The 14,216-nt window shown below is 36.4% G+C and overlaps 1 protein-coding gene, 6 non-coding genes and 1 pseudogene across 7 annotated transcripts; all 8 read left to right on the top strand.

Moving 5' to 3' along the window:
- The first annotated feature begins 1,641 nt into the window (after positions 1 to 1,641).
- On the top strand, positions 1,642 to 14,198 carry Vps16a (Vacuolar protein sorting 16A). The gene is made up of 15 exons (XM_049836916.2): positions 1,642 to 1,957; positions 2,440 to 2,629; positions 2,904 to 3,050; positions 3,257 to 3,383; positions 3,461 to 3,570; positions 5,278 to 5,453; positions 6,006 to 6,252; positions 6,401 to 6,657; positions 6,935 to 7,073; positions 7,367 to 7,501; positions 9,965 to 10,126; positions 10,410 to 10,629; positions 11,280 to 11,457; positions 11,816 to 12,016; positions 12,403 to 14,198. The coding sequence occupies exons 1-15, from the start codon at positions 1,908 to 1,910 to the stop codon at positions 12,545 to 12,547; spliced, it is 2,484 nt and encodes an 827-aa protein (XP_049692873.1). The 5' UTR covers positions 1,642 to 1,907; the 3' UTR covers positions 12,548 to 14,198.
- Positions 3,807 to 3,925, top strand: LOC126053929 (5S ribosomal RNA). Its single transcript, XR_007510576.1, has one exon. It is a non-coding gene; the product is annotated as a 5S ribosomal RNA (ribosomal RNA).
- LOC135117793 (5S ribosomal RNA) lies at positions 4,223 to 4,341 on the top strand. Its single transcript, XR_010277173.1, has one exon. It is a non-coding gene; the product is annotated as a 5S ribosomal RNA (ribosomal RNA).
- On the top strand, positions 4,649 to 4,767 carry LOC135117792 (5S ribosomal RNA). Its single transcript, XR_010277172.1, has one exon. It is a non-coding gene; the product is annotated as a 5S ribosomal RNA (ribosomal RNA).
- Positions 7,549 to 7,665, top strand: LOC126053925 (5S ribosomal RNA; annotated as a pseudogene).
- On the top strand, positions 7,961 to 8,079 carry LOC126053924 (5S ribosomal RNA). The gene has a single exon (XR_007510570.1). It is a non-coding gene; the product is annotated as a 5S ribosomal RNA (ribosomal RNA).
- LOC135117791 (5S ribosomal RNA) lies at positions 8,375 to 8,493 on the top strand. Its single transcript, XR_010277171.1, has one exon. It is a non-coding gene; the product is annotated as a 5S ribosomal RNA (ribosomal RNA).
- Positions 9,787 to 9,905, top strand: LOC135117790 (5S ribosomal RNA). The gene has a single exon (XR_010277170.1). It is a non-coding gene; the product is annotated as a 5S ribosomal RNA (ribosomal RNA).
- Positions 14,199 to 14,216: the final 18 nt, after the last annotated feature.

Below are 14,216 nucleotides of genomic sequence, written 5' to 3'. Positions count from 1 at the left end.
ACCGGCTGAGTACCAACATGTCAGTGTCAACGCCTCGCTACCTACGAGAAATGTATGAATCCCTAATGCAAAATGCATGTTATTTTTCTGAATAATTCCGAAAAATGTAGCTGAAGAGATGAGGAACTTTTCGTGATTTCCACAATATGTCTCCAGCTATTTATCTAGTAGGTAATTTTAATGCATTTTCTGTAGCTTTTCCTGTTTCCCAAATCCTCTGGTCAATTGCATTAGTTCACAAGCCAGGTACCTACCTACATTCCTTAATAGCCAATTTGGATAATAGTCATTACCTACTCATCATTATTTCAGGTTCATTTAGACCAAAATTCACTACTCCAACATACAAATCATTATCATCTATTTAAAAACTAGGTAAGTATCTAAGTCCGTCATCGAAAAACTTTACAAATCTCTAAGGTACCTAGTCTGCCAACACATAAGATTCTCGTGCAGATTTCTCCAAATAGGATCCAACTTTATTTAAAGATCAACAATCAACATAATTTAGCACAAAACATAACAAACAAGCCGTAACACTTAAGTAGCAGCTGTGGCATCTCTCTAATAAGCCCCAAGAATTTTATCTATTTCATTTTCTCCCGGCCGAGCGTATCTGAGCGTGCAAGATGGCGGATAAACAATTTTACTAAATAATTACTATTTACAATGTTATGTTATTGTTCCGATTTTACTTAAGTACCTATATTATACAATAAAAATGTATAGCTAGATAATTAGGTACGCTTAGTTAGCAAGCTTACATATACATAAGTTTGGTACATAATATAGATCGCTCGTATATAGTTTTCAGTATGCTTTTGCACTATAATATGTCCTGCGTAACTGGCTGATCTACATATAGAACGGCCGCTGTGGCCGGCAATCGGCTAGGACGCCATTTTACTTAATATGACTCTACTCTTACGTTACGTGTGAGGTCAGATCACATTTATAGCATTTTTATTTGATTATGCTATGATTCATCAACAGTTTATGACATATTCTCTAGAAAACAAACACCAACAAATATTGTAAGGTTTGCCTCACCGCTTTTATGAACTAAGTAGGTACAAACAAAAAAGTCATGAGATTGCTGAGATAAGACAGGTTTTCATTTTCTACCTTGGTATCAGTAACGATAGATTGCAAAAATGTTGACGTTTGAAAAGTGGTGATTTATCAGATAGCCAATTTAATTAAACACTTTCTTATTTACTTCTTTGCGTGCTCCCTTATGTATTACCCCTATGCACTTCCTCATGTACTCCCTCTTCATGCTCACGTACTCACTTATGTACTTCCTTGTGAACTACTCCTTAAACTTCCTTACGTACTCCTTCTAAATACTGCCTCTTTTTGTTTTCTATATTGTGTATTACCCCTATGAATTCCCTTGTGTACCAAAACTACCTCTTACATACATCCTTACAATTCCTAAGTAGGACGTAGGATGAAACAGTCTACTAATTTCTAAACGTTACGTCTTGCGTCAGTCAGTCATGCACGAAAAACCGTTCCAGCGCCTTAATTCAACACTTAACGCATCAAAATCATTTGAATAGTCCGTACACTACGAAAATTTGTTGAAAGTGAAAGAGATAGATTGGTTACGATGAAGTAAATACTACATTCCAGGTGAAATTATCCCTGAACATTATTCATTGCAGTATTGATTTATTGGGGTCGTGTTTGCAAATAAAAATATAATAGTGCACTCTGAACAACTACTAGCTTGTTTTCAGGGTATACGGCGACCCTCGGGCGTTACCTCCAATGTGAGACAATAGATTCAACAAGTACGTTTGAAAACAAAACATTGTGTGTTAAAAACAAACAAGGAAAGTGAAATCTAAATCTCTTATCAACAGTGCTCTCTTTTAATAAATTGTAACAAATTCGACAAAATGTCGGCCCTTCTAACTGCCGACTGGTTCCAGTTGGACTCCTATTACAGGTGAATAGAACTTTTTTGTGTTTTATTGCATAAAACATTTTTTTGTGGGTATCTATTAAAATAGTAACAATAGTCTACAAAGACTTGAAATAATCATTATTCCCGTTTTCCCCAATATGCGCCATAGAATCCCATCCACCTGGAATTCAAATATGCTTATTGAAAATGACTACAAAGTACAAAGAAGTACAAAGTAATGAAAAACAGTTTAATCTTTAATTACTCTCAAGTTAAAATTACTCTGAGATACCATTATTTCTCCCTTTTTCACTTCCTGAAAGAAGGAGGTTTAATATTTTATTTTTCTGCAACAACATAACAACTTAATATGAAGAAGTTCCCAGTTGTACAGCGGCTAATTTCCAAATTAACTATCTACCCACTGCAAGTACAAATATTGTTAGAATATCCACTTCCCAAAAGAGTTCTCAATTTGTCAGGACCAATTTTTTCACACACATTAATACTACAAAAAAATACAGGAAGTTTGATCTCTACAACATGGTCTGGGCTATGGACGAAGGCCTGGATCACATGATTGTGAGTGGAGCACCATACGGTGGCCCCATAGCTGTGGTGCGGGACAGGAAGCAGTATGTGAGGATCTTGGGCACCAGCAAGCCAGTCATCACTCTGTACAATGGAGTTGGAACTATTATTTCTAAGATTGTGGTAAGTTTAGTTTTCCTTATTGTCATTTGTTATCAACAGCCTAGCATTTTCTCGACTATGCTGGGGTTGGCCTCCTGTCTAATTGGCTGCAGCTGTGTATCAGTGTTTTGTTACACAAGTAGCAACTGCTTATCTAAACTCCTCTATTCAGTTATTTATTTATTTAATAGCATTGACGATATTCTACCATGAGATTTGCAAAACATAAACAAAAAAAAAAACGATCTTATATTGAACTGTACAACTGAAGCTCACTTTACTTTGATGTTTGCAGTGGAACAGTGGCGAGCTGGTCCACATGGGCTGGTCCAATGAAGAACAACTCCTGTGCATCCAGGAAAGCGGTGATGTCCTGGTCTATGACATGTTTGGAGCTTATCAGAGGACCTTCAACATGGGACAGGAAGTCAGGGACACTAAGGTAACTTAAGAGTTAACATATTTCTTATGGAAAAAATAATATTTAAAATATAAAAAATAAGTTATCAACAATATCAGGAGTAGAGTCTCAGTTAACTGTATTGGTCTATGCCTATGATTGGGACTCCAGAGACAACCAAATATTTTCGTATTTATTTTTTGTTCACTGACGTAAAGTCATTAGTTAATTTATTTTGTATCTAACAGGTGTCCAAAGCCCAGTTGTTCCCGAACCCAGTGGGTGTGGGTTTAGCGGTGATCACCACCACCAACCGCATGTTCCTGCTCAGCAATGTCTCTGACCCTAAAGTTAGATCTGTACCTGACTTGCCACGTAAGTATTATAAGCATTTTCATCAAAATTGCGTTCTATTTGCTGGCGTTAAGTATTAAATTGGCTTGAAATTTCAGGAGCGAATGAACCAATCTCTTGCTGGTGCGTTCTGAGTACTGGTTTCCTTGTATGCAGGGACAAGGAAATCTATAAGTGCCAGCTGGGCGAGTCAAGGGCTGTGCTCATGGTAAATATATTTTTTTCTTATCAAATCTATTGATTGTATTTTTATAAACTACATGAATTCACTACCTATGAATTATTAACTAACTAATATATTAATTTATTTACTAACTATGAATAATAAGTGGTAATCAATTAGCAAATGCGATACACTACACTATAATATGCACTGCAGATAAGTATTTTATCAATTTACACCAATATTTGGCGATTCAACTCGACCATTTTAGTCTTGCCATCGCCAACGTCCATACCACGTTGAATACACCGGTTCTCGTCCGATCACCGAAGTTAAGCAACATCGGGCGCGGTCAGTACTTGGATGGGTGACCGCCTGGGAACACCGCGTGACGTTGGCTTTTTGCCCCTTTTTATTATATGTATATTTTTATATTTGTGTGTATGATATGAAGTTAGTTTTTATATGCTAAAATAATTAATAATTCCCATGTGACAAAAAACTTATTTACGATTAAATTCTAATTGCAATCGGCGAAGTTTATTTGATTACTAATGCTGTTATAACGCGTATGATTAAAAAAAAACTAATTATTTAATTTAGGAATTTTTGATATTTTAAAAAAGTTACAAAAGCTAAAATATGATCATAATAGTACAAAATTCCGGTACCACTTCATAATTTCAAATTGTCTACCGCCAACGTCCATACCACGTTGAATACACCGGTTCTCGTCCGATCACCGAAGTTAAGCAACATCGGGCGCGGTCAGTACTTGGATGGGTGACCGCCTGGGAACACCGCGTGACGTTGGCTTTTTGCCTCTTTTATGTATATTGACAAATTAATGATGTTTTATAGTTAATCCGACTTCATTTTCACCTTTTGTGATGAAAAATATCCAAAAATATGTTTTAACTTCACGACTTATTTTGTCACGTTACTTTATTTGAATTAGAAAATGCAACTAGTCTTTAAATCAGAAATATTTTATTTGCTCACTTATTATCATTTAAAAAAATATAAAATGAAGAAGTTACCAAAATATGACGTCATTATGACGGTTAGTAAACTACGAGTAAGTAGGGCTTCGTTACTGTTCGGTAATTTGGAACTAGCTCTCGCCAACGTCCATACCACGTTGAATACACCGGTTCTCGTCCGATCACCGAAGTTAAGCAACATCGGGCGCGGTCAGTACTTGGATGGGTGACCGCCTGGGAACACCGCGTGACGTTGGCTTTTTGCCTTTTTTTACTTAAGATGGTTTGATTATTTTTTTTTTGTAAATAATAATGATTTTACAGTATAATATTATGTAATCACATTATTCTTAAACAGTTGTCAGGACTTTTTGATTCATCATCATCAGCCTATAGCAGTCCACTGCTGGACATAGGCCTCTCCAAATGCACGCCACTGAGATCGATTTTCGGCTGCTCGCATCCAGCTCCTGCCAGCCGCCTTGCGCAAGTCATCACTACACCGTGCCTGAGGACGTCCTTTTTGATTACCGCACATAATATTATCCTGTATATTTTTAACCGACTGCAACAGAAGTTTCTCAGTTTGACCTGTATGTTCATATTATGCTCGTGCGCGATTTATATCTCAAGTTTTGGTAAAACAATTTTGATGCAGTTTTCACCATAGTATTTCTGAGAAATAGAAGGTTTCAGTTAGGTACATTATCGTAGTGCGTTTTTGTTATAATGACCAAATAATCAAGGAAGTGTTTTATCATTGTTACAGCGTCCTGAAATAAAGAATCCATACACGCAGATTCTTTCAATCGTCGCATCTCAGAACGGCATGCACGTTGCATTCTTCACCGACTCCGGCATACTGTGGATCGGGTCGTCCGACTTCAAGACGACTTACTCTGAGATCGATACCGGATTTATTAAGCAGCCTAAAGAGTTGATGTGGTAAGTTTAGCGTCACATTTTCTTTAATCAAATTGCTTTATGTATCTTTCTTGTGTATCTTTGCGGGTTTTAAATCTAATGGAATCTCCATTACAGTATGATGTCTTTTTATAATCCAGGCATCATACCTACTTAACCGGGGCTGCGGGTTGTTCGAAAGAGGTACCGCGGCCCTAGCACATAAGGCCTACGACGGAACACGACGGCTTTTAGTCAGTAAGAGTCTGACACTCCCTCACCGCTGCTAACCCACAGCGGGAGGGGTCATTTGATGATTTTTTACGTCGTTAAAAAAAAAAAAAAAAAGGCATCATACCTACTTATGTACAAAAAAATATTTATCTGCTTTACTCCAATTATCGGATTATTGGCACAAAATCTCAGAAAATATGTAAGTAACCATACAGTATACATATACAGTACCAGACAATACTTAGATTTTGAATCAAAATGAGTTTTCCTTCCTTTGAAAATACTCCTTGTTAATTATACCGCAATGGTGTGTACAAATTAGGCATTGAAAAAAATGATCAACTATTTTGCTTATTCCAGGTGCGGTTCTCAAGCAGTAGTAGGCCACTGGGACGACATGATGTGTATCTACGGATCAAAAGGCCAATCCGTGCAATACCCCTACGATGGACCGTTCCATCTCATACAAGAGATCGATTGCGTTCGAGTTGTCTCTGAAACCACGCACGAGCTCATCCAGAAAGTTCCATTCGTCGTCGAGAAAATATTCCGTATCAATAGTACGGCCCCTGGGTCGTATTTGATGGAAGCTTCTAGGCAGTTCCAGGTGAGATGGCAGATTAAAAAAAAATGCACCTAAAGTTGGTTTAATGAAATTGCTCTCGAAATTATTGCCATTTTTTAAATAACGTAAATGGACTTTATTTTGCCATAAGTTGTACATAATACATAATCAAAATTTTTATTTATTTCAGTTGCACAGTCACCGAGCTGACGAATACATACGACTAGTGAAGCCTGATCTGCCAATAGCTGTGCAAGATTGTATTGACGCTGCTGCCTTCGAGTTCAGCCCAGATGTACAAAAGAAACTCATCAGGGCTGCCCAGTTCGGCAAATGTTTCTTCATGGACCCAGAATTGACGGAGCATTTCGTCAAAACCGGCCGATGGCTGAGGGTCTTAAACTCCGTTCGGGACCCAAAAGTGGCTATACCGCTTACTTCTACACAGTATCCTTTTTAATATTCATAGACTATTTCCAAATACTTACGCTAAATAATTATGAAGAGTTGTATTACTTAAAAAAGTAAGAAACGAAGTGGCGCCATCTATTAGTCGCACTTGTAACTCACTGACTGATGATGTAGTCCCCTCACGATTTCATAGATGTCGCTACTCGACTTGTTGGACTACAAAGGTTCTTATACACCCGATTGCAATACGACTAAGAATTTTTAAACTTTTTAATGATGTTTTTAACATTGAATTCCTTAACAAAAACACCAGGATGGCTCACCTAGGTGAAAGGGTACTCCTAGACCGTTTGATCTGGCGTCGTCTGCATTGCCTGGCTGGGTACATTGCTTCACACTTGCATATGAAGGATGGGAAGACCAGGGTACTCTCGCACTGGGCTTGTTATAAGGTACACTTGAAAGTTATTTTGATACAAATTATTAAAATCCTTTTCCAGAATAAAAAGTAATTTAAGGCCCGGTTACAGATAAAGTGTCAGATAGTTATAACTGATAGTTAATGCTATCTGCCAGGTATTGCTATCCAAGAGCAGTGAAACTAAAAGTTATAGTTTATCGGTTATTTAATTTCCTGATAGGCTTACCAGTAACTTTATCAGTAACCTGTTAAAACTGGACATAAGTGTAAAACATTTATTCCCTGATAAAAAAATAACTATAAAATTACAATATTCAAACACAGGTGACTCAACCTCATCTAGACAACGAGAGCGCTGCCCGCGAGATTGGTGAGAAACTTCGCGGAGTGCCTGGCATATCCTACACCATGATTGCCATGAAAGCAGCTGAAAAGGGACGAAAGGCTCTTGCTATCAAAGTGAGTATGACGTCACTAACTACATAGCAGTCAATAATTTTGGCCAAGCTATCGCCAACCACGTTGAATACACCGGTTCTCGTCCGATCACCGAAGTTAAGCAACATCGGGCGCGGTCAGTACTTGGATGGGTGACCGCCTGGGAACACCGCGTGACGTTGGCTTTTTGTCCTTCTTTATTATATATTTTTGTATTTGTGTGTATGAAGTTTATTTTTCTATGCTAAGAATGATAAATATTTTCCATGGTGACAGAAAAAACTTATTTTCGGTTAAATTCTAACTGCGAAATCGAAATAAGCGAAGTTTATTTGATTATTAAGGCTGTTATAACTTGTATAATAAAAAAAAATGTAATGTAGGATTTTTTTCATATTGTAAAAAAGTTGCAAAAGCTAAAATGTGACGTCATAATAGTACAAAGTTCCGATACCACTTCATAATTTTGCGTTGGCTATCGCCAACGTCCATACCACGTTGAATACACCGGTTCTCGTCCGATCACCGAAGTTAAGCAACATCGGGCGCGGTCAGTACTTGGATGGGTGACCGCCTGGGAACACCGCGTGACGTTGGCTTTTTGTCCTTCTTTATTATATATTTTTGTATTTGTGTGTATGAAGTTTATTTTTCTATGCTAAGAATGATAAATATTTTCCATGGTGACAGAAAAAACTTATTTTCGGTTAAATTCTAACTGCGAAATCGAAATAAGCGAAGTTTATTTGATTATTAAGGCTGTTATAACTTGTATAATAAAAAAAAATGTAATGTAGGATTTTTTTCATATTGTAAAAAAGTTGCAAAAGCTAAAATGTGACGTCATAATAGTACAAAGTTCCGATACCACTTCATAATTTTGCGTTGGCTATCGCCAACGTCCATACCACGTTGAATACACCGGTTCTCGTCCGATCACCGAAGTTAAGCAACATCGGGCGCGGTCAGTACTTGGATGGGTGACCGCCTGGGAACACCGCGTGACGTTGGCTTTTTGCATTTATTTTTGGAACATTATAATAAAATTAGGCTTATGTTTAACTGATCACCAGATATAGTAACAAATAGCAGACAAAAATAGTAAATGATCACCAAAATGAAACTCGCATTTTAATGTAAAACTATCACCAAAGTTTTAACACTTTGGTATCCTATTTAAGTGAAATTACTCCAAAATAAATCATGCGTAAGCCAAAAATAGTAAACGACCACCAAAATTAAACCACCATTTTAAAGTAAGATTACAACCAAAGTTTTTAAATTCTGCTATCCTATTTAAGCAAAATGAGTCCAAATAAATCATTGTTATCCCAAAAGTAGTAAATGATCACCAAAAGTAGTAAATGATCATCAAAATTACACCAGCGTTTTAATATAAAATGATAATCAAAGTTTTTACATCTTGCTATCCTGTTTAAGTAAACTGACTCCAAAAAAACAAACAGGTTAAGCTAAATAAAACCGTTTAAAAATAAGTTCGGCCTGATACAATAAATGTAATAACATTATGGGGACCCTTTTCCTGCACTAGGGTGGAAAATTGTCTATTGCATGCCTCTAAACAGTGCGATAAGAGTGTGTTTTCGAGGGAGTGTATTGAGAAACACATTCTTCTTCTTCTTTCTCCTGCCCTGTTCTCAATTTTACTTGGGGTCGGCGCAATATGTCATTTTCTTCCATTTTCCCCTGTCACTCGTCATACTGACACTCACGCATGCATTGCAAGCTGGACACATAACTTAATATGGCATCATAATACTTTATTTGGTAATAAGCCTACATTTTATGGCAATCACAGTGACTTATTTAGGCAAAAATAATACATTAATTTGGTCGTCAAGAGTTGGTGATCATTTACTAAATTTGGTGGTCGAATACAATTTAAAGTGAAGTCGTGACTAAAATAGCTGGTACTATTACATTTTTAGACTTTATTTTTCTGGTGTTCAGTAGATATTTCTGGTTACAAAACTTAGGGTATCAAAGCATTTTATGGTGGTCATTATATTTGTTCCCATAAAAATATGTAGTTTATTTTTCTATTCCATGAATAATTAACAATTAAGATTGTGTGAAAAAACATATGTTAAATTGTAACTAATCAACCAAGTGTATTTAATTATTTATAAAAGATTATTTGATTAATAAGCCTGTTATGACTAGTCATGATAAAAAAAATTGTAATGTAGGATTTTTTCATATTGTAAAAAAGGTACAATAACTTAAATATGACGTCATAATAGTACTAAGTTCAGATACGAGTTCATAATTTTGAGTCAGCTATCGCCAACGTCCATACCACGTTGAATACACCGGTTCTCGTCCGATCACCGAAGTTAAGCAACATCGGGCGCGGTCAGTACTTGGATGGGTGACCGCCTGGGAACACCGCGTGACGTTGGCTTTTTGCCTTTTTTCTTAAAAATTTTTGTTTTACAATTTTTTTTTTCTAATACTTTTTAGATATTGGAGTATGAAACTCACAGCAAGCTTCAAGTTCCTCTGCTTTTGTCTTTGGGCGAGGGACCTACCGCTTTACTGAAAGCGACTGCCAGTGGCGACACTGATCTGATCAATATAGTACTGCTGCATCTCAAGGAGAAGATGGGGAAACGCGAATTTGAGGTAAATAATAGCACGTAAAATTAAATACAGTACCTACGGTCAATTATAAATTTAATAAAATCTATTATAAGAGGGACATAGGGCAGGATTTTTACAATACATAGCAGATATTTGTGATATAATAATTTAATGGCATATTTTGTAACTAAGACACATTGCCTTGTATTTAGGATCAGTTAAACTTATTTACTTATTCGAATATGTTCGAATTACCTACATTTATTCGAAAGTTAAAAAAATGCACATAAAAATAGCAAATTATATCACAATTCTCTCTCCACAGCTCACAATCCGGGGCTTCGCCCTCGCCCACGCTCTCTACATAAAGTACTGCGCGAATAACAATCGCGAGGCTCTCCGTCAAGTCTACGTACAAGAAGACGACTTCCAAGGACAGGCTGCCACGCACATCCGTGATGCTATAGACCAGACCAACCCGGGGAGCATTGAGGCATCCCTTATATCTGCTAGGGAGTGCTATAAGAAGGGGAAGAATGATTTAGGTGAGTATTTCTACTTAGAATCCAATATAGGCCAAAAGTGTTGGCACATAAGCTCTGCGTCAAGTCCACGTATAAGAAGACGACTTCCAAGGCCAGGCCGCCACGCACATCCGTGATGCTATAGACCAGACCAACCCGGGGAGCATTGAGGCGTCGCTTATATCTGCCAGGGAGTGCTATAAGAAGGGGAAAAATGATTTGGGTGAGTATTTCAGATAACACGCTTTTTCGCCCAGCAGTGGCGGTACTGGCCAAAAGAGCCATTTGAACATATTCGATTTGAACATATTTCGAACCAAGTCGATTTTCTGTAACGCTCCGAAAAGTGAACCTTAGTTAAATATCACATGAAGTGGTGTGTATAAAATGCAAAGGAATTGTAGTTTTAAAGTTAATTTCATCAAGTGGTTTTTAGTTTGAGCAGGTTTTTATAAGTTTGATTCTCGGTCCACTTTTTTAATTATTATACTTACTCATTGTATGTATATAAAAAATCCAAGGAGGATACCCATTGACAGTAGCGAAGGGTGGAAGCTTTTTGGGCTGTCTTACTTATGTAAGTTTTGTGGTTCAAAAAGTGCAGCTAAGTTTGAATCACACTTTCAAGTATCCAAATTACCTTATTTAATGTAAATTTTCTCCATCTCCAGGCGTATCGACCTGCGAGGACGCCCGCAAACTCTGCAAGCAGCAGTCTAGCCTACAAGAGACATACGGCAGCAGCTTCGTGGGTCTCTCCCTACACGACACGGTCCGCAAGCTGCTGGAACAGGGAGAGATCAAGTTGGCTGACAAACTGCGCTCAGAGTACAGGATGCCTGATAGACGGTAAGATTTGTTCTGTTACTGGTTTACGTCAGCGGTTTCTCCCGAGTCATGTAGGAATAACTCCTCGCTGTGGATAAAAGACTTATATGGTGTGTAACTATATTAAAGCTACGTTTCATGAAAATCCGTTGAGCCGTTTGCGTGTGAAGAAGTAATTTGGTGATGCAGATCAGGCATCTGTTCTTCGCGTAATAAAATCATATCCACAAACTAGTGAAGCTTTTTGCTTTATATTTTAAATAAACAAAAACTAACATCAGAAACCAACAAAAATCGGACATAACCAAGTTCAATACACACCCAACTTACTCCATATTCACGTTCCAATAACTTACCCAATAACAATATTTTTCAACAGTTATTGGTGGCTCCGCATCCTAACTCTAGCCGAGAGCGATGACTGGGCTGAGCTAGACAAGTTCTCCAAGTCCAAGAAATCTCCCGTGGGTTACGAACCATTTGTGGATGCCTGTCTCAAGTACTGCAAGCATGAAGAGGCGCTGAAATACCTGCCTCGCTGCGCTGATGATATCAAAGTCAAGTATTATGTGAAAGCTGGGTAAGTAACCAAGAAATATAGGGACCTTTATTATTTTTTTAGATTAGAACTCAAACATGAAAAGACAGTTTTCTGAAGTCTTACTAAGCGGTTTTAGGTTCCCCGGGTAACTGGGTTGAGGAGGCCTGATAGGCAGTCGCTCCATGTAAAATATTGGTACACAGCTGTGTCCGTTTAGACTGGGAGCCGATCCCAACATAGTTGGGAAAATTATTTTATAAAAAAGATATAACCTAAAGTAGCTAGGTAAATTACCAGTTGTGTGATTTTATGAAGATTTTATTTCTTTCAAATAAAAAAAAAAAAACACCACTTATAATATTTATTTGGGATTTCCTGCAAGATTGTTTCACTATAGAGAACAATAAATTCATCAATTGTTTCAGTTACTACGAGGAAGCGGCTGAAGTAGCCTTCGAACAGAAAGACATGAGTGCTCTCTTGTACGTGCAGAACAAATGTCCTCTCAACGAGTCCACAAAACACGCCAAAATCGCGTCACTGCTCGAGCGACTACCCACCAAGAAGTAAATTAGCTGTAAGCTCTATTAACTATCTATATTCGAATTAAACTAGAATCTATTTTATAGGAAGAATTTTTAATCACCATCCAAAGAGCATTCGAACATAACGAGCATAAATATAAGCCGCCATTTTGAAAAAAAAAATATCGATATTTTTCATCTCTGGTTTCTAGTCTTTGAGTAATATAATGTATCCTTTTTCAAAATGGCGGACTGCATGTATGCTTCGCCCCAAAATGTTTGCAGCTCTATATAAAAAAAATTGACGAAAATAACAAACATGTAATGTTTAACGAATTCGTAAAACGTAATGATTGCATTCCATCAAAATGGATGTAAAACTGACTGATTTCGCTATAATATGTATACTATATATTCTTAATGAAATATTTTTTTATATTTATACGTATCACTCGGTATTAAATATTGTGATATGGTTTGACAAACTTTTATAAACAAAATCGAATTGAATACTATTCGTTGTTTGCTCATTACAATAAATTATGTTACATAAAAACCGGTAAGAATAGATGGTTATTAAAAATCTCCCTGTACCTGCATCTAACCGACTTTCCCTGGATGTAATCGTAGCAAAAACCTTTTACAGTAATCAACCTCTATTTGAAACTATATTATGTGTCTATGAATATCATAATAGCAAGTAGATAATGTATTTCAATCATAATATTATCCTATGTATTGCCATATAAAATATCGAAATTATTTAAGTTTTTAATTACAAAATAAGTTCCTTTATTGTCACTTTGTATTAATATTTGTATAAAGATATTATTTAAGAAGTATGTGATATATTATTTAAGCTAAATGAAGGCTGGTTTTGTTGATATTTCTTACGGTACACGCTAAGCGAAGCCGAGCATAAGGATCAAGTTATTTTTGTATTTCACACTGAATTGACTAATTTCTTAAAGTAATATAATTATGACCATAGAAATAAACCTTCCTGCTATTTTCCATCTGAATAATATAATCGTAGCATGACGTATACAATTTAAAATTCAATGTCAACTTAAAAGTTATATTATGCGTCTACAAATATCATAGCAAATAGAAATAGATTTATGGATTAATTACCTTCATTATTCTTGTTGTTCATATAACGGATTTAAATGAACAGAATATATGAATGTTTATTGTATGTGGTAATTAGCTACCATGTTGAAACAAATATGCTAAATATAATAAACTATTCTTAAAAGTTATCAATACCATCCCACCTCTGGCTTGCCTTCAATGGCCGTCCAGAGTGAAGTAGCTTGAGTGAACGAAGTCATTTCAAGAACATCAATCATGCAATGATTTTCATGATCTACTAACCGTGACCGGTCTCTAAAAGATTGGTCGGTTCTAGATTTCCCGAAAATAAATAGCTAATGTTTTATAGTTGTCAGACTTCAGCATGCGATATAAATAATCGTTTACATTTCTGCCTATTAAATGTGGATGTTAACGTAGCCGTGCATGAGATCAAATAATTCCTTAATCGATGTCTATTTGAAATTATAAATCAGCAAATATCATGAAATTATATAGCAGGTAGCGTTTATGGATTTTATCTCAATAATAAAAATGTTATGTATTCCAGTAAATTCTCATTGTGCATGTAATCATTTTAGCCCAATAAAGATTCAACAATTGATGTGTGTTTTAATACC

This window comes from Helicoverpa armigera, chromosome 14, assembly GCF_030705265.1.
Source record: "Helicoverpa armigera isolate CAAS_96S chromosome 14, ASM3070526v1, whole genome shotgun sequence".
Taxonomy (NCBI): domain Eukaryota; kingdom Metazoa; phylum Arthropoda; class Insecta; order Lepidoptera; family Noctuidae; genus Helicoverpa; species Helicoverpa armigera.
This window is presented reverse-complemented; position numbering and strand designations above follow the sequence as displayed.

Coding starts and splice junctions, on each gene's coding strand:
- Vps16a (XM_049836916.2), top strand. CDS start 1,908: ATGTCGGCCCTTCTAACTGCCGACTGGTTCCAGTTGGACTCCTATTAC. Junction 10,127..10,409: donor TGGGGAAACGCGAATTTGAG/GTAAATAATAGC, acceptor CTCTCTCCACAG/CTCACAATCCGGGGCTTCGC. Junction 11,458..11,815: donor TACAGGATGCCTGATAGACG/GTAAGATTTGTT, acceptor ATTTTTCAACAG/TTATTGGTGGCTCCGCATCC.